General features: G+C 42.7%; 1 protein-coding gene across 1 annotated transcript; it reads left to right on the top strand.

Annotated features, from left to right (window-relative positions):
• Window positions 1-1,894: 1,894 nt before the first annotated feature.
• Window positions 1,895-14,476, top strand: wnt3a (wingless-type MMTV integration site family, member 3A). Its single transcript, XM_061797215.1, has 4 exons — window positions 1,895-2,131; window positions 7,218-7,459; window positions 12,525-12,790; window positions 12,935-14,476. Exons 1-4 carry the CDS (start codon window positions 2,025-2,027, stop codon window positions 13,412-13,414), a joined length of 1,095 nt encoding a protein of 364 aa, XP_061653199.1. The 5' UTR covers window positions 1,895-2,024; the 3' UTR covers window positions 13,415-14,476.
• Window positions 14,477-18,073: the final 3,597 nt, after the last annotated feature.

Raw genomic sequence — 18,073 nt, 5'->3', positions numbered from 1 at the left:
TTATTTTCTATACATTTCACATGAATAATTATTTATCCGTCCGCTACAGCACTTGTTGTCCTTGAGCCTATCCCAGCTTGACTTTTGGGCAAGATCGCCAGCCAATCACAGGGCACTTCACATTCACACCTATGGGCAATTTAGACAAGAGATTCTCAAAGTGTGGTATTAGCACCACTAGTGATATGCGGGCTCCCTCTAGTGGTACATGAAAGAATCACTGCCCAAGTACATTTCAGTTGTGTTTAGCTTTTTAGTTCACTTTTGCATTTAATCTTTAAGAACTGTTTGTTTTTAAACGTGTATTCGTATTTAACTTCATGTGAAATACATTTGAATTGAATCATTGTTGAAATTATTTTATTTCCCTATATTGAATGTGCAGTGTTAATGTTCAAAGTGCATAATTTTAACAGTGGCTTACAATTCATATTTCATTACTTTTACATTTTTATTGACATGACTTGTTAATAATAAAACCTCGTTTTTGATGGATACTTGGGCTTACTGCACTACTGTATTTTAATGTTGGTCATGATGGTTTGATTTTTGAAGGGGTACTTGGTATAAAAAGCCGGAGAGCGGAGAGAGAATTGGAAGCGGCCCAGATTCGAACGCAGAACCTCAGAGCTGTCAGGGAGACAGACAAACGTGCACGGCACCGAATACAATCCGCCAGGTGGCGCTGACATCTTTTTCTGACTGCCTCCGAGGGCTTACGTCCTGCATGGGGAAACTGGAAGCAAACTGATCAATATTAATAAGTCCTAATATTTGAAGGATCAATAAAATGATGAATATAACAAAGTCAAATGATGTTCCGAACATTTCAATGTCACAGAAGTTATTTGGGATGCGTTTCAGTTTTGCTCATGTGTATTCCAATCATAACCACTAATTAGAGGAGTGATTAAATATGAGTAGATATTTGTGGCAGACCTGACCACTTCGGTTTGGTGACCTCTGCTGGCGTAATCGTGCAAAAGTACAAAATTAAAATTCCCTGCTGTAAAGATGTTGAATTTCTTTTTTTTAAATTATTATTATTATTATTATTACACGATTGACTTAGTTCAATGAGTTTACTCTTTGTACTCTTGCCCGTTGAGTTTGAATGGTTTTGCCATGCATGGTGTTCTCGGCTCGATTAAAGAATAATGTGAATCATGATGATAAGAAAAGAAAAAGTAGTTTTGCACTCGATACAAACCAAGATAAAGGGAACACATCTTTCATGTTTATTACCGGCAAAGATGGGACCATTTATGACGTCAAAATGGGACGCAAGCTCCTTGCAACTTGATGCATACGAAGTTAGCTATTTGAGATTCTTGCTAATTTTTCGTAAACTACGACTTTGTTTAATTCTCTATATAAAAAAAAAACTGCTATGTATGTAATACATTAGGATATTTAAAAAAAAACAAAAGCCATATATTAAACATGAAAGGGGACAAGGGGGCTCAAAACAAAACAAAATCCCTTGGAGACGTCAATAATGGTCCGGAGCAATTCACACATATTTATTTCTGCATTTTAGAAGCTTCAAGCCAGGGAGTGAAATCCGGACAGGTTGTTATAGCTACGCAATCCGCGGGGGTTCCGATGTCTATTTAAAAGCCCCTCGGACCCTCCCCTCTCCCCCCTTTAAACTACATTATATATCACACGCACGGCAATTCTCAATGAGCTCCAAAAAAGAAAGACATCTTCAATATTGGCTCCTCGGGAACACATCATCGCAGTTCAGCCTTTGGCGATTCCTCATGATTGGGTCCTTAAAAAAAAAAAAAAACAAGCAAGGAAGCTTTTTCCCTTTTTTTTTTTTTTTTTTTTTTTTTAAATATATGACTGTCAGCTTCTGCCACGGAATGATTGCCACACGCGAGTTGATTGGCGCAAAGAGATAAAGATCCCATCATCATCATCGTCGTCGTCATCATCGTCATCATCGTCGCCACTGTTTGTTTGTTTGTTTGTTTGTTTGTTTGTTTTTTGGTTCCGCGTCAGCATCAGGCTGATTCATGGTGGACAGGTTCGACCGAACTTTTTTAAGGATGATATTCGCTGGATGTTTCCTCTTGTTGCTGTGCGGGCTCACGCGTGTCATGGCAAGTTATCCCATCTGGTGGTAAGTCATTTTTGGACGCAAATAGTCACCTCAAGTTTCTTTAGAAAATGGTTTATCTATTAAATGTAACGTATTTTTAATATTTTGGATTCATATTTTTGCAGAAGGGTCTCATTCATCTGGTGTTTTTTGACTATTATTATTTTTTGCAATTTTACTATTTTTTGCATAACTTTTGATTTCTTTTTTTGTATATTTTTTATTATTATTTTCTGCAGAAGGCTCCCGTTTGTGTGTTTGTAATTTTTGTTCAAAAATAGTTTTCTATTTTTTTTCCATTTTATTTGTATTGTTCAGGTGTTTCAATTCAGTTTTTTTTTTGTAGATCATTATCACATAGGAAGTTAAATAAATACAAACAAACAAACAAACAAAACTTGCAACATGCATGTGAAACATCTGCTAGGCAGGTTTTGGTTCTTTTATTTTTGGGGGGGGGGGGGTGTCCAAAGAGCACTTTTCCTACTGCGAGTACAGCAGGTGCAAAAGTTTGCTGTGTGTGTGTGTGGTGGTGGTGGGGGGGGGGGGGGATTGGTTGGTCACCCACATTTGGGATGCTTGGGCATTTTGATGCTGCCGTTCATATTTGAAGTGACACTTTTGATGAGCACGTTTGTGTAATTGACCTGAGTTAACATACGGAACACATACCTGTATCAATGAGCTGTATCAATCAATTAGATAATATTAATGTCTGGAATTATGTTGTGTTTTTTTTTTTTTTGCAACGCGTTACATCAGTCTAAGAGGCATTTCCAATAGTTTGTTCTTCATGAGTAGGGAAGTTGCAGTTTCATAAAAAGTTTGTTAGTGCACAAACACCGATTTCGACAAACTGTGTGGATCGGTCGATTCTTGATTATTATTATTTTTTTTTTCACTTTCTGTCCGAGATGTTTGTTCATTTGTGAAATACTGTTTATTCGTCGAACAGTACACAGTTAGCTTGCTAATTGAATCATGTTGCTAAGTGAAGGTCCACCATGTGCTCGTTAAATGCTAATATTAGCACAAAAAGAAATGTGTTTGCATATACTGTACTTGCAGTGAATTTTGCACACAAAAACGTTTGGGAGCTTGCCCAATATGCATTTCTATCAGCATAATATCTACTGAATACAATCCAAATGAACTCTGACGGAAAATCTCAACTTGGGAAATCTCAAAGGCACCTTACACTACTGTTAACTGTACATTCCGGTTTACAGTGTGCTTTATAACTTCCAATGAGTTTCTCTAATGCGGCTCTCGCGATGTGTCCGTGCGTCACACGCGGCAAGCATAGACTTTATGGAACATCACAAAGAAAAGCTAAATTATTGTCTTTATGATTCAGTATTTGCGCATGGTTGGATATTGGGTGTATCTTCCTGTAACAGGTCCCCTGCTGCTTAGAGTGATGAGAAACTCATGATTGTGCTCAGCTGGAAGGAAATCCTGATATAACATTTTGGGCCTTAGATGGAAAAAATGCTGAGCCACATCAGGACCATTGCTGCTGGTTTTCCCCCCCAAAAAAGGGAAAACAATTTCATATTATCACCTGATATGGGCAATGTTTTTAAGGTTGTCAGTGTGTGAGATAGTTTGTGGCAAATCAAGCACACAATGAATGGAAGGCTGTTTTCCATTGTGTCATCATAGCAGCAGCAAATTCCAAAGCAGCTCTTGAACTGGTTCGATTTTGGAGGGTGGATCGAGTTTGATTCAAAGGAAGGACAGCAAGCAAACAGAACAGAACCGCTTGCTGCACGACTGCTCCCGGCGCAAACATTCGCTCCTTGACGTAATCGTTTTAGCTTTCTTAGAAGGACTTGTTTATTTGTTTGCTGGCAACTGATCCCATGTCAAATAAGGTTGTATTTGTTAAGCGCTCGCCTGGCCGCCGCGTCGCTGGCCCCCTAAGATGCGCTGTCTCCCCTCAACCTGACATGACATAGCCTGGCAGCACCCGCCGAAAAACAAAAAAAAAGGCACCCACCAACCCCTTCCCCCTTCGAGTCCACCCCACCTTTAGAAGATAAATACCTGGAGGTGAAAGCTCGCCGCACATTCCTTTTCCCAAACATATTCTCTTGATGTCAAAGTCGGCTCCAAGGCCCTGGGGCCCACGAGTAAAGTGGTAATTCTGAAGCGCCCTGCTTGGGCTTGCTGAAATATGCATTAAACCTGCGCTGGATTCGCTTAGATGAGACGGTGGGGGGGCAAGTGTGTCCCCAGACAAATAATTGTATTCGATGTGTGTTTCGCTTAAGTGTTTACTTGCAAGCAGTTTCTCCTTTAGTGACCCCTGGTTTCCTCGCAGCTTGCGAGCAGGATCTGTTACTGGGAATCTGAACCAATGAAAGCCCCGAGTTACTTCGAGTGTATCGAGCGCAGTGTTCATCACGTTTGGGTTCCAACAATTTTTCTTCAGGTATACCCAAAGTGAACCCTTGGTTCCCCGACTTTATCATTTTGGACATTTGCATGCTCCCAACTTCGTAGAAACAGTTTGAGGACTATTTTGAAAGCTATACCTGGAGGAGTTTGGCGTGGAAGAACCCCATCAAACACATTTAGGATGAACGAGAACATAACTGGCAGGCCAGGCCATCTTTCAAGTCCAACTTCAGTGACCACCGAGCTGACAAATCTGGATGAACGGACACCCGTTACCACAGATGAACTCCAGAATCTTGTAGAAACGTAATCGTTACGTAATCGTTACGGACGGGTGGTGTCCCAATGCTTTTGTGGCGTTTTTCGGCTCCCGGAGAAACCAAGCAACCCGAGTGATGCTCTTGTCGCAGACGTCCGACGTCTCGATCAAATTCCCAAAATGCGAATTTGTGAATTTTGTTCAGCAATGTTTGCACAATGGGTGCTTAAGGATTGATCAATGTAAAGACGGAGTGCCACGGAAACGTCGGAGGCGTCGTTGTTCTTTCCTGCGAGGAGGTTCAGGATGTGAGTGACAAGCGGTTCTTTAAAGATGCGAGCCTGCGGCGCTTGTTTTCACCTCCCCTGCGGTATCACAGTGACGAGCCTGTGATGAATCGGTCAGCACGGGCTTCCTCTGCATTTGCACTCTTTTGTTGTGCGTGTGAGAGGGAGCGAAGCAAAAGTCTGCTGCGCTCTGGGATGCGGACTCAGTGACGGCTGTACGGAGTGACAAGGGCCAAAGAGAGGTCAATATGTGATAGCGACGCTCTTGTTTATTGGCGGCCGCTGCAGACGACTGTGACTTCCCCCAGGGCCATTTTCAACATTTTCTGTGACTGAGAGATTCTAGAGATGAGGCGAGGAATTCTGCCAGAACTACTGCGACAAATAGCTCTGACATGTGCTCGAGGGCCCGCAAAACCGGAATTCACTCACTGACGCGCCGTGACGCCCGACAACATCCCAACGTAATCTTGAAATTCCGATTTCAACGTGCAATTTCTATGTCATTCTGATCACCTGAAGGCATAATGGAGGGAGGTATTCAAGGTCAGCTTGTTGGGCGCCCTCAAGCAGGGGGTCTTCGGGCTCCCCGCAGCCTCAAGCCAGTGTCAGGACTTTTGCTAATCTTGTTGTGATTAGCCTGTGGACGAAAGGTCAACAGCTAGCGAGCTCGCTGGGCAGCCAAAGACTTTTACACCTGCTTGGGTTCTACCTTTGCAGCATTTGGGTGGATCGTAAGATTAGTGACATCTTTAATAGTCCGCTGACATGAAGCGCAAACTTGCCAAAAAGTCACTTTGCAGCCAACCTGCAGGGCGTTTGTCAAAGATAATAGTGGGGGAAGTTCTTTAAACAATTGATCTCTGTTGTGACTTGTGTCGAGCACTCGGAATATTGATTTTAGTGAGTTGAATAATCAGGTCAACAGTTCAAGTTGTTATAGAAAACGCTCATCCAAATAGACAAGAGACAATGGCAAATGTTGAAATAATGGGCATCCACTTTCGTGGATTTCCGATAACTGAGAAGACGCAGTTGAAGACGTTAACTCAGGATAGATTTCCGTCAAGGCTGAATAAGGATCCGAGATAGCGCTTAGTTCCTGTCAACAGCGGAAGAAAGTAGAGCAATTTAGTTTGAAACCGCTGATGTGTTATTGGAACGCACATGAGCGACAGTCAATGTTGTTCCACTCCAGTCCGAAGAGTCGATCGAGAGGACGCAGTGAAGACGATAGAGCGCAGACCCTCCGCCAAGGCTCAATAATGATTCGAGATAATGATCGATTCCTGTAGCCGGCGGATGGAGTCGAGCGCCTGAGTTTAAAAATGCTGATAACCGTCGTCAATTTGAATAGACATGAGCTCCAGTCCAAAAGGTTCCGCTCCAGTCTCGCAAGCGGTAATGCGCTTTACAAACGTGGTTGACAACAACGCAGAAGATGGAGGTTTTCACGATGATGATGCATTTCCCATCCCCAATCCGCACCGAAATGTCGCGGCTTCGTCCTTGGCCCGTGCCGCAGCCCTCCGCAAAGTTCTGGTTGCTTTTGACTGACAAATGCTGACAAAAAAAATACAAAATAAAATAATAATAATAATAATAATAATAACCTCCTGTCTGGCTGGCACTTGGCGCTTGGCATAAATAATGAAGAAGGGAAGGCGAATAATAGCAAGGATGTCATTGAGTGAACCAAGTTTGCACTTGTTTCATTCTCAAAGGAAAACAAGAAAGACGGAGAGGTGGGGGAATCGAGTCGCGCGTGTGTGTGTGTGTGTGTGTGTGTGTTTTAGCCTTGATACGCTCTCTGAAGTTCCGACGTAGCGTTTGCACTCTTATTAGCCTAAGCTGGAGGCCTGTTAAGTGTGCGGACAGCTAATAACAAGGTGTAGCTCTCCTGGTTGTCAGCTTAAGGTCTATGAAGACATGGAGATGCATGGTGGACTTTCATCTCAGACAGAAGCACTGCGCTGGCAGGCCTGCAATTTCCAGGTGGCTGCAAGGTGGGGACGACACCTAGCAAGCTAGCATCTGATACTCAAATTTGCAATCACACACCCACAGACATGAAATCCCTCTTTCCCGTAGCAGGGCAAACATTCTCAACTTTTCGGGTGCTAAAACTCCAAACATGAATGACCTTCTCTGCATCTAGGTCACTAGCGGTGGGCCACCAGTACTCGTCATTGAGCACGCAACCCATTCTCTGCAGCAGCATTCCAGGGCTGGTGCCCAAGCAGCTACGCTTCTGCCGAAACTACGTGGAAATCATGCCCAGCGTGGCGGAAGGGGTGAAGATTGGCATCCAGGAGTGCCAACACCAGTTCAGAGGGCGGCGCTGGAACTGCACCACCGTCAGTGACAATCTGGCCATTTTTGGACCAGTGTTGGACAAAGGTAATTCTGTTTCATTTGTCACGAAGTGACACCCTGTAGTGGTTTGACTCATGTACCGAAAATGGTTTTTCTCTGACTCTTTGTGGCCTCTCAACAGACCGTTTGACAAGGGTTGCATGTGATTTTCATTACACATTCTCAAACCACCCTGAGGAGAAAGAGGGGGAGAAAAAAACCTGCTCTTCACGCATGCATCAGCAATTATGCTCATTCAAATCTTTATTTACATAGAACGAAGACAACACCACGCCTGAAATCACGCAATCGTATCAAACTACGTCGGGTCTTGTTGGCGTTTTCTTTAAGAGGGAATCCCCAGTGATTGTTCTGATGTTGATCCTCTGAAGCGCCTTTTACAACACTTCAGACGGAATTGTGGAGGCGTGTTGTCTAATATGTTGACTTTAAGTGAGAAAGAATGGCAACTTCCAGACAAATGCCAAGCCGACAAAAAAAGAAGAAGAAGCAGCTCCAAACAAAACAAATCCAGGCAGTATTGTTTTCGTGTGTATTTAGTTCAGTGGGAGCTTGTCTTCATTTTTCGTCATTGGAATCTTCAAGTGTTGAAAATGGATGGCTCTCTTTGACGACGCAAGTGTTATTGGCTCGACTAACGTCAATATGTGGGTTTCCTGAAAAGCGGTGGTTCTGGCGCTGCGAGGATTCTGCCCGACGCCAGCGATACGATAGATGAATATCTATTGTCCAAATGTAAATGCACCACTGACTTCCCATGACCAAGGTATACTCGCGTACCAATCAGTTTTCTCTCAGCTCATGATTCCGAAGCTCAAAATAAGCAACGGTGTTAAGGTTCTGAACTTATCACTCAGCTACCAGAAGTTTTACCGAGGTTAGACAGAGCGGCCGCTTTAATCTCTCAACCCCTTAACACTTAATGAACTCTTGAGCCAGTAATAAGGAGGCTTGAGGATGAGGAGGAGGCAAGAGGGGTTCTCCGTCCGAGCTCCTTTTGTGGAACAAAATGCCACCGCATCGCCCCCCTTCCCACCCCCCGTTGCTCCCCACCTTCCCGAGCCCAAATTGCTGGGGCGCTGAGTGTTAAAGGGGAGGCAGCGACTGGGCTTCAGTAGATCATTTTGATTGGATTAAGGTCAGTGAAGCCCTTAATAATGTGAGAGGTCAAAGTGACTGGATTAAGTGCCTTTGTCAGAGGCCAAGAAGAATGACTCGGGAGCTCCCAGGCCTTTGATAGGGCTTAGTAGGAGTGGACTTCCATTTCATCGGATTTGATTGATGCCGGTGTTTGTCTGTGCTGCCGGCCCATTGTCCTCACTGGTGTCTGTTTGTCTGCAATTCAGACTGTAGTGTGTCCGTTTCCTCCTGCTCCTTTTGGGCCAAAGGGGAGCAAGCGTCTTTATAGGGCTCACTTGCTACATGTAACGGCCCTCGTAATCCTCACCTTCACTATACGCAGACTGGTCATATTGGGCAACTTTTCAGCCGAGTGACCTCCTCTCAGGATCAAACGTGATCTGAGGGCGGCATGACGGCACACGTCACGTCATACGGTCAAACAGTTGCCATGTTGTCCATCATTTTCCCTCGGTTCGTCGCTCAGCCCGCACCCCGAATCGCCAGGCCTGCCTGCGGGCTGCTTCAGCGTCAGCGCTCATTAATTTGCATGAAGCAAAGTGTCAAAACATGCACCGCAGGAATCTGGCCGTGATGAAAGGTAACAGCTAGACGCGCAGGTGTCCTCAGCGCAACGAGACGATCCCGGAGCTGTTTTTGGCATTCCTGGTATTTACAGAACACCTCCCTGCCATCAGTTGACAGAATTACAGAGCCTCTTTAAAACAAAAACCAGGCTTCCGTGGTAATTTTGCAGGTATTACACCGTCACTCCTACCTCAAACCATTACGAGCTCGATCGGAAACTCGATTGACGCGACGCGTAAGCGATGTGGATGAAAGGCTCCAGCACTCCGAGGAACTGAAATCTCGCGTTCCCTTCTCAACCAGACAAGGATAAGGTCGGGGGATACGGGTTATGACCTGTGTCCCGAGGATGGGAAAGTGTAAGTATTTAGGATGAGCTAAGAGCTCTCTGCTTTTCACGAAACGTATGTCTCGCCATGCTGGGGGAGGGAAGCTAGCACACCGGTATATCATTAACTCTGGGCAAGAAAGAAAGAAGGGGTGTGGCAAATGGAGTTGATGGGGGGACCTTAGCCCCACTCCCTGCTGGGCTCAGCTCGGAGCACAATATCTTTGCAACCATGAGATTAAGCAGGAGAAAAAGTGCTTTTCCCCATTCACACGCCCTTTAGATTGTTTTATTAAACCATTTGAATAGGGATTTCCCCGTCTGCCGACAAGCAGGGTCCAGCCAATGCATAGTTCTCTGTTGCTATGACTTAACTTGGTCCCCACTAATCACCGGCCGGGGCAAATTTCATATAAAATATCTGGAGCCATTGTGGGGCTAAAACAGCGTGACAGTGGAGGCACAATAGGGGATTCAACCCCCCAGCAGGTCGTAGGGACCACTTGGCCTGCCTGCGTTTGGCAAAGTTTGCTGGGGAAGCGCTGTCAGGGGATGTGAAGTGTCATGAAGCGCCATCAATTGGTCTTAAGACCGAGCAGTGGAACCAATGCGAGAGCAGGTGAAATAAATGTTATTGTCGGTGTAATTGGCCCCAAAGGTCAACCAACCCCGTGTTGATCGGCCAAATATCTTTACGAGCCTTGTGAAGCCCACCTCCTCACACTGCTTTTTCCTTGAAATGTTGGAAGGTGAGGCCACTGTATTTTCCCAAAACATCAAGTGTTTCAACATCAAAAAATATACCGATCACTAAGCATTTCATCCTTTTTCTCGGGTTACCGTCTCCACGTTCACCGCCGGGGCCTGTTTAATTGGTTCCCGGGTCTACTCCTTTGCTCATTTTGTCCCAAGATAATCCTCTTGTCCTTGTCCCGTTCATCCCTACCCTCACTTATCCTCTGAAGCATCAATACAAAGCTGCCAAAGGAGTTCATCAGGGTTCTATGTTAGAGCCACACTTTGTACCCCTTTAGACTAACAAATGATCATCCGCCGGTTCCAATTCAAACCTTGCATCTCCTCTTTGTGGTGATTTTCACACGAGGGATTCTCAGCATGCACCGCAAATACAGTAGCTAAACAACTAATACAATAAAATACACCTCTGCTTCAGATCACACCTCCCCATTCACATTTGTCTTGAAGACCAGCGACAAAGGGGGAAAAAAAGATGAGCCGATCACTATTCCTTTGTTTTAATAAGCCCGGAGCCGACAACTTTGAATCGTGAATGTAGTGTTGTGAGCGGATGAGTTCAATAAAAGTTTCATTTCAAAGTTGGGTCGAAATTGGGTTTCTAAATTAGCCATTTAATTATGATTTGTCAGAAATCTCACATCAATATTTTCAGACCAGATACACAGCAAAATCACAGGTTTGGTTTTTCTTTTCTTTTCTTTTGCCAGCAGTTCATTTGATCAACACAGATGCCTTCCAACCTCATAAAATCGTCAGCCTGTACTTTTTGACGGTTACGATTCTGTTACATTTATGGCAGTGTGGTGATTGATTATACTGTAGCAGTGTGGAGTGGGCGGTGGCGTATGACAGTGGGCCTTTTCTCTTGCGTCATTGTTGTCTAATGCCCTTTAGTCCTTAAACTGGTTGGAACCTGCTGTAAGGGAGGAGCTCCTCCTGCCTTTTGCTTTGTACTTGTCCCTTTCTTTCTACTCGTTTACTCTTGATCTTCAACAGAAACACGCACTCGTGAAGTTGTGTTTGTTTAGCAGTATTCCGCTCATACAACATTTGCGATCACATTTGCTGGCATATCTGGACACCCATTGCTAGCGTGTGCGAAGCCATTTCCTAACCTTTCAAAAGCTTAATTGAGTGTCTTAACGATAGGCCTGTCAGGGGCCGTGCCTTCTGATGAGTCATCAGTTAACTATGTCAGCCGAGAGACAAAGGTCCTCGCTGGCCTTATTCACAGACATGACGATTGATGTCTGGGAGGATCGAAGCCCCACACCGGCACCTTTTTGCGGATGCCACTTAAACACATGTGGTCGACACCAGTAATGACCTTTGAGATGGAAGTTCACCACCTGAACGTGTTACAAGGGGTCTCATTGTGAGGTGATGCAAAATGGCATTATGTAAGCAGGTTTTGACCTACTTTCTCCACCAGTAAACTCATACATCCACAAGAAGAAGGTGATTTGATTTATATATTATTACTCTACAAAAAAAAAAGAATCCTCGCTTTGGGCCTTGAAATGGAGCTGCATTAACGTTTGAAGTGGTGAGGTATACATTAGTTTTGTGGTTCTTGGTAGGTGCTAGAGTTAGGTTAGAGGTTTGGTTTCAATTTGGGTTAGGGTTAGAGATGTGGTTAAGTAGTCGACTTGGGGTTCGTTTCAGCGTTAAGGTAGCTGGTGGGGTTAGCGTTAGGAAATATCCAGCAACAATGACACTCAGATCCGAGCAATGCTGTTTCTAAAATGAATGTAAAACTTGAAAACTAGACGTGGATGTGGATTTGTCTTTTGATTCGGTTAGTCATCGTGCTCGGGTAATCTGTCCGGTTAGCGTTTTCAGCGCTCGAGTTGCATCAGGTTAGGTTGCTGTGGCTGGGTTAGTGGTTTGGGTAGGGCTGCGTTTGGGTTTACGGTTGCGGTTAGGTAGGTTAAAGGTTTGGGTGACTGTTGGGGTTGGGGGCTAGTCTGTTAAAATAGCACTCAGATTCATACCTCACTCCTTGCGAAATTCAATTCAAACTTAAAACCTTTATCGGGATCTTTTTGAAGAGTTGCATTTATGTTAGGTTAGTTGTGTGGGTTTAGGGTTGTGTTTACCTTTGGTACGGGGTTGTGGTTAGGGTAAGGGTTAATGTTAGGCGGTTCGGAGTGTGTTAGAGCTTAGTTTAGTGAGGGTTAGGGTTCATCCCTGAAGAATGGAAGCTGTTACAAAGGGGCGACCAACTTCACATTGTCTTTCATGACAATTTCGTGAAGTTGTTTGATCAAGTTTGTGGCATCTTTCCCCTTCCAGCCACTCGAGAGTCAGCGTTCGTCCACGCCATCGCCTCGGCCGGCGTGGCCTTTGCGGTGACGCGGGCCTGTGCCGACGGCTCGGCCACCATCTGTGGTTGCGACGCACGTCACAAAGGCCCCCCCGGCGAGGGGTGGAAGTGGGGCGGCTGCAGCGAAGACGTGGATTTCGGCGGCATGGTGTCCCGGGAGTTCGCCGACGCGAGGGAGAACCGTCCCGATGCCCGCTCGGCCATGAATCGCCATAACAACGAAGCCGGACGCACGGTGAGCTCACCTGCGTCCTTGTTGCGCACATTGCTATGGTGAAGTTGTCGTTTTTAATAACAGTGAAAGAATAATGGCCCAAGTGCAAGCTTGGTGATGGGTCCTCCCACTAACGAAGAAACGTCTTACTTCTTTCCTCCACAGTCTCTAAATGACAAAATTTTCCTGAAGTGTAAGTGCCACGGGCTGTCGGGCAGCTGCGAGGTGAAGACGTGCTGGTGGTCTCAGCCGGACTTCAGGGTCATCGGCGACTACATGAAGGACAAGTACGACAGCGCCTCCGAGATGGTGGTGGAGAAGCACAAGGAGTCGCGCGGCTGGGTGGAGACCCTGCGGCCCAGGTACAACTACTTCAAACCCCCGACCGAGCGCGACCTCGTGTACTACGAGGGCTCGCCCAACTTCTGCGACCCCAACGCCGAGACGGGCTCGTTCGGCACCCGCGACCGCGTCTGCAACCTGACGTCGCACGGCATCGACGGCTGCGACCTGCTGTGCTGCGGCCGTGGGCACAACACCCGGACGGAGAGGCGCAAAGAGAAGTGCCACTGCATTTTCCACTGGTGCTGCTACGTCAGCTGTCAGGAGTGCGTCAGGGTCTACGACGTGCACACCTGCAAATAACACCTGCTTCTCCATCTTGAAGCTTCAGACTTTGGACCGCACCCGCCGTCCGTCCGCGGGGTCCGGCGGCCGGGACCTGCCGATCTGTTCGTGGAGGCCCGAGGAGTCAGCCTCCATCTTCTGGAAGGCTTCTCGAGGAGAATGTCGTGTGAGCTGTCGTGATGCTGTTGATGACAACCGGTTTCTCATGCTGACCCACAAATGACTGTTTGCTAAATGTCAAACACCACATTGGTGTTTTTATTTTTCATTTAAAAAAGATCTTGTCTGTTTGTCTTCCGTGTAGTTTAGCTGAGAAGAGTATGACTTGGCGCTACGGCGAATGAAAACCAACATCGGCCTCGCAGTTCTGATGTTCGGGGTTTTTAAATAAATCAATAAATAAATCTGCTAAACTCTTCCGGTGGCTGGAACATATCCCACTGGGTTGTTGCGTGGCTTCTCCACACCGTGACAACGAGGCGCTCTAAAGCAGCCAAGCCAGTCTGAAATCCCAGTGCACCAGCTGGCTGTCAATTTGGACATTGGCTTTTTTTTTTTTTTTTTTCCTCCTCGCTCTTTCGCCTTTCTCTGTGTGACGTGCATGCACTCATGGCTGACAATGAGGCACTCCAAAGGGGCCACGCCAATGGACTATCCAAAGGGAAGATACTTTGTTTGGGTTGTGGGCATTGCTAGCTAGCTAACTGTGCAGGATAACCGCTAATGCGAATGAAGACGCTCTTATGTAGTGACGGAGAGGCGACTCATTCCGAACTCGAAAGTAAGTCGCTATGCACCATTTTAGCCACGTCCCCCAAAAAACAGGAAAACTGAAATGGTGAAAACCCGTTTGTTATGTCTCCACAATCAAGTACTACATCATTTTGTTTCTTTGCATATTTCCAGCAATTATCTTCAAACATATCAAATGTATTTCGAAACAAATCTTTGAACTCAAGTCCCCAATTAAGAGCCAACCTTCAATTTCTGGTTTATCGCTGAAAGGTTTGCAATTAGTTGCTGAATTGTGCTACCTTACCCCTAACACACCCACACCGCAGCATAATCTTTCAGCCATCTGATAATCTGGACATTGCTGACTTATCTTATTCGAGACAAGCTGTCATTTCGCTTTACACAAGCTAAGTTAACAGCATTATCCCGAGCATGACAAGAACATTCCCGGGAAAAAAAAAATATATATATATATATATATATATATATATATATATATATATATGGAATTTTCCAACCAAAGACACCAACAAGGAAGCTCCACCCCCCAAACAAACGCTAAAAGTCCAGCACTTGTGTCCATAAAGTCATATGAGGCTTGTGTTCGCCTTTCTTTTATCAGTATTATTAGTAATGTCTCATATGACGGCGAGATGTTTGTGATGAGGGGGCATTTATTTATTTAAAAAAAAAAATTGGTAAAAATTAAAAGAAAGTACTTCCACCATTCCAGTTTCAATTACTGTACGCTGAGGGAATATGGGGTGACAATGAAATGGGAAAAAAAAAAAGACATTGAAGAAGTCATAATGTTATGAGAATTAAGTCAGAATATTGCAAGAAGTAAAAGTACAATTTGAACTTGAAATATATTCATTTCTGCACAATAAAGTTCCAACTTAATTTGGCAGAAAATGCAGACGTTATCCTCGCAACGTTTCAACTTTATTCACTTTACGGTAAGAGTTGATTCTTGCGTATTTGCATTTCTCGGAAAATGACTTCATTATTATTCTCGTAATTGATGTCACTAACCTTCACAATATGTCACTATTTCTATATTTTACAATGTTTCACAATTTTATGACCTTTTTCTTGAAAAAATACGACTATTTTCTTGGACTTGTAGTTCTTTAAATCTTACAACTTGATGATCATAATTAAGCTTTATTATCATGCTATTACAATATTGTTTTTTGAATAATAATTAATAATAATAATGATAAGAATAATGAATTTTTTTGTGACAAGAATTTCTTTCTTCTTGTAATATTACATTTCGTCATTTACAACTTTATTCTCATAATTATTGACTTTGTTGTCCTATATTTTGGAAATACAGTATTACAACTTTTTTCTCAAAATCCGTAAAAGTCATTCCATTTTATGACTTCGAAATTATGAATATTGTTTTTTGTAATATCCCAATTTTATTCCCGTAACAGCAGGGTTTATGGTCGTAATACTGCACTGTAACATTTTACTTCAAATGAAAGAAAATTGTGACTTTATTCAGGTAATAGAAGTCATCCTTCATTACTTTTTTATTGTAATATCACAACTTTATTCTCGTAAAATTAGCACCCGGAAAATCATGACTTTATTATCTTAATATCGTGATTTTTATTATTTTTTTTCACATTTCTCAGAATACTGCAACTTTATTCTTTTTTCAAATTAAATTGACATTTTTCTTGATGAAAATATCTTTTATCTCGTAATATTAAAAGGTTATTCTTGTGAAATTATGACTTTTTCCATAAAATGTCAACTTTTTCTCATGAGGAAAAATATGCCTTTTATGTCATATTACAATGTTATTCTCATAAAATGATGATGTTTTTCCTCATAAAATGACAACAATATTTGCATCATTGTTTTTGTTATTCTCTCTCTCTTTTTTTCTTTTCAGTGTGGCACCTAATAGTCCTTGAGGTACATTGATACTCCCTCGCAGAATCGTTTTTTATTTGGGTAAACATTCCGTGCAAGCAACACAAAATAACTTCTATAATAACTAACGTTTTGGGGGCATGCACAATGTGGATGGAGAGTGTGCAGTTGCGCTGAAAAGATGACCAAAAGGTGTGATGAGCCTTCTGCAATCTCTTCAATTAAAAAAATAATAATAATTACAAAAAAAAAAGCAGCGTCACTGAGTCTATCAAATGTTCCTGTCTTTTAATGCTGCTAAGTTAACATAATATTTGTTTGTCGTTGTTTGTTTATTATTGTCTGGTTTTAGGTTCTTACATACAGTATGTCTTTGTATACATTTTTCTTCTCCAATTCTTTCTGTGAAAGAGGTGTGTTTTATCGTTTGGAAAATGTGAAGTTTGGACTAATTGTTTGCCTACAGTAATCTTCTCCAGTTTAACCAAAATAGAGTTGTTTTTATTTGAGTTGCTTCTTGCTTTGTGGGGTGATGAGAGCAAACGTGATTTGACTTGTTGCTCTTTTTTTAATTTAAGATGACTCATGGCCGCTCTTTTTTTGTTTTGTTTTGTTTTGTTTTCGAGTAAAAACGACTGAAAGCTGAATCGAGAGGTCATGTTGCCACTTTATTAGGTACACTTGAACAGTCTAATTAAGGCTTTCTATTATTTTTAATTGCCCCTCCCCCCCCCCCCCCGGAAAAAAACCAAAATAAAAAATAATAATAATCTCGAATAAAAATACTTTTTCTTGAAAAATATGGCTTTTTCTCTCCAGAACTAGACTTTCTTGAAAAATGCTACTTTTTTTCCACAGGAAAAAACAAAACATTCTTGAATAATATGGGTTAAGGTTATGACTTGTTTGTAAAAAAAAAAAAAAAAAAAACTTTTTCTCAGAAAAATAGGACTTTTTTTTTCTTGATTTTTCTTCATACCAGTACAACCAATTTAAGAATATGGCTTAAAATATATAGATTTGTTCAAGAATTGTTCCTCCAAAAAATGAGACAATCTGAAAAAAAATCAAACTTCTTCAAATAAAACACATTTTTTTCTCACAAAAGACTTTGTTCACCTCCCACCCCACCCCACCCCCCAAAAAAATAATTATCTTGACCAACTACAACTCTTACTGGATAAGATAAATAAATCCAATATAACTTTTTCTAAAACAAATCTCAAAACTAAATTGAGCAATATTATCATTGCTACGGCAAAGATTTTCATACATTTTGTAGACATGATTAGATTGTGCAGATGTACCTAATAAAAGTGTAATGTAGCATAAAAGGTCATTTCAGATGAATTGTAGATGCAGTACACATCATTTCATTATGCTATTCATGTCCTCTGATGTATTTCTGAAACCTGTCCATTATGCTATAAGTTTAATATTTGCGCTCTAATTTCCTTTTTAAAGTCCAAAGTTTTGTACATACTAGTGTTTGTAATTTTTTTTTTACAATTATTTATTGTCCGCTATGTATATATGAGTAAGTGAAAGTATATATTTACAGAATGTTTTTTTTTGTTTTTTTTGGGGTAGACTTGAGTTGCCTTGCATTTGTACAGTATATGTAAACGCTGTAAGTGGCGACACTGAATGCCTCCTCGGCTCCATTTCTGGTCTCACACTGACTGCACGCAGGCGTCGTCGCCCTTGTCGATTTTTAACTCTGTAACAACAAAATAAAACAACGTAAACAGGCAAAACGTGTTGACAAGCGTCTGTCTTTTTCAAATAACTGCACTGTTAAATGGATTTATTTTTTACAGATTTTAACATTTTATCATGTGTGCTTTCTGGGAAAATTTTGCTTGGTATAATTGTTCCCAGTGCGGTGGCATTTATAGCATATTTTATAATAGTATGTGGGAAATACAGAAGTCTGAAACTACTTTTCCAAGAGGCCACTATCACCAAAACAAAAACATAACATCCATGCTCTTTGTTGGATGAAGCGGTTATAGATAAGACTTTCTTAGGAAACTCGGCGACTCTGTG

The sequence above is a fragment of the Phyllopteryx taeniolatus genome, chromosome 14 (assembly GCF_024500385.1).
Source record: "Phyllopteryx taeniolatus isolate TA_2022b chromosome 14, UOR_Ptae_1.2, whole genome shotgun sequence".
NCBI classification, from domain to species: Eukaryota; Metazoa; Chordata; class Actinopteri; order Syngnathiformes; family Syngnathidae; genus Phyllopteryx; species Phyllopteryx taeniolatus.
The sequence above is the reverse complement of the archived record's forward strand: the minus strand, read 5'-3'. Positions and strand labels throughout refer to the sequence as shown.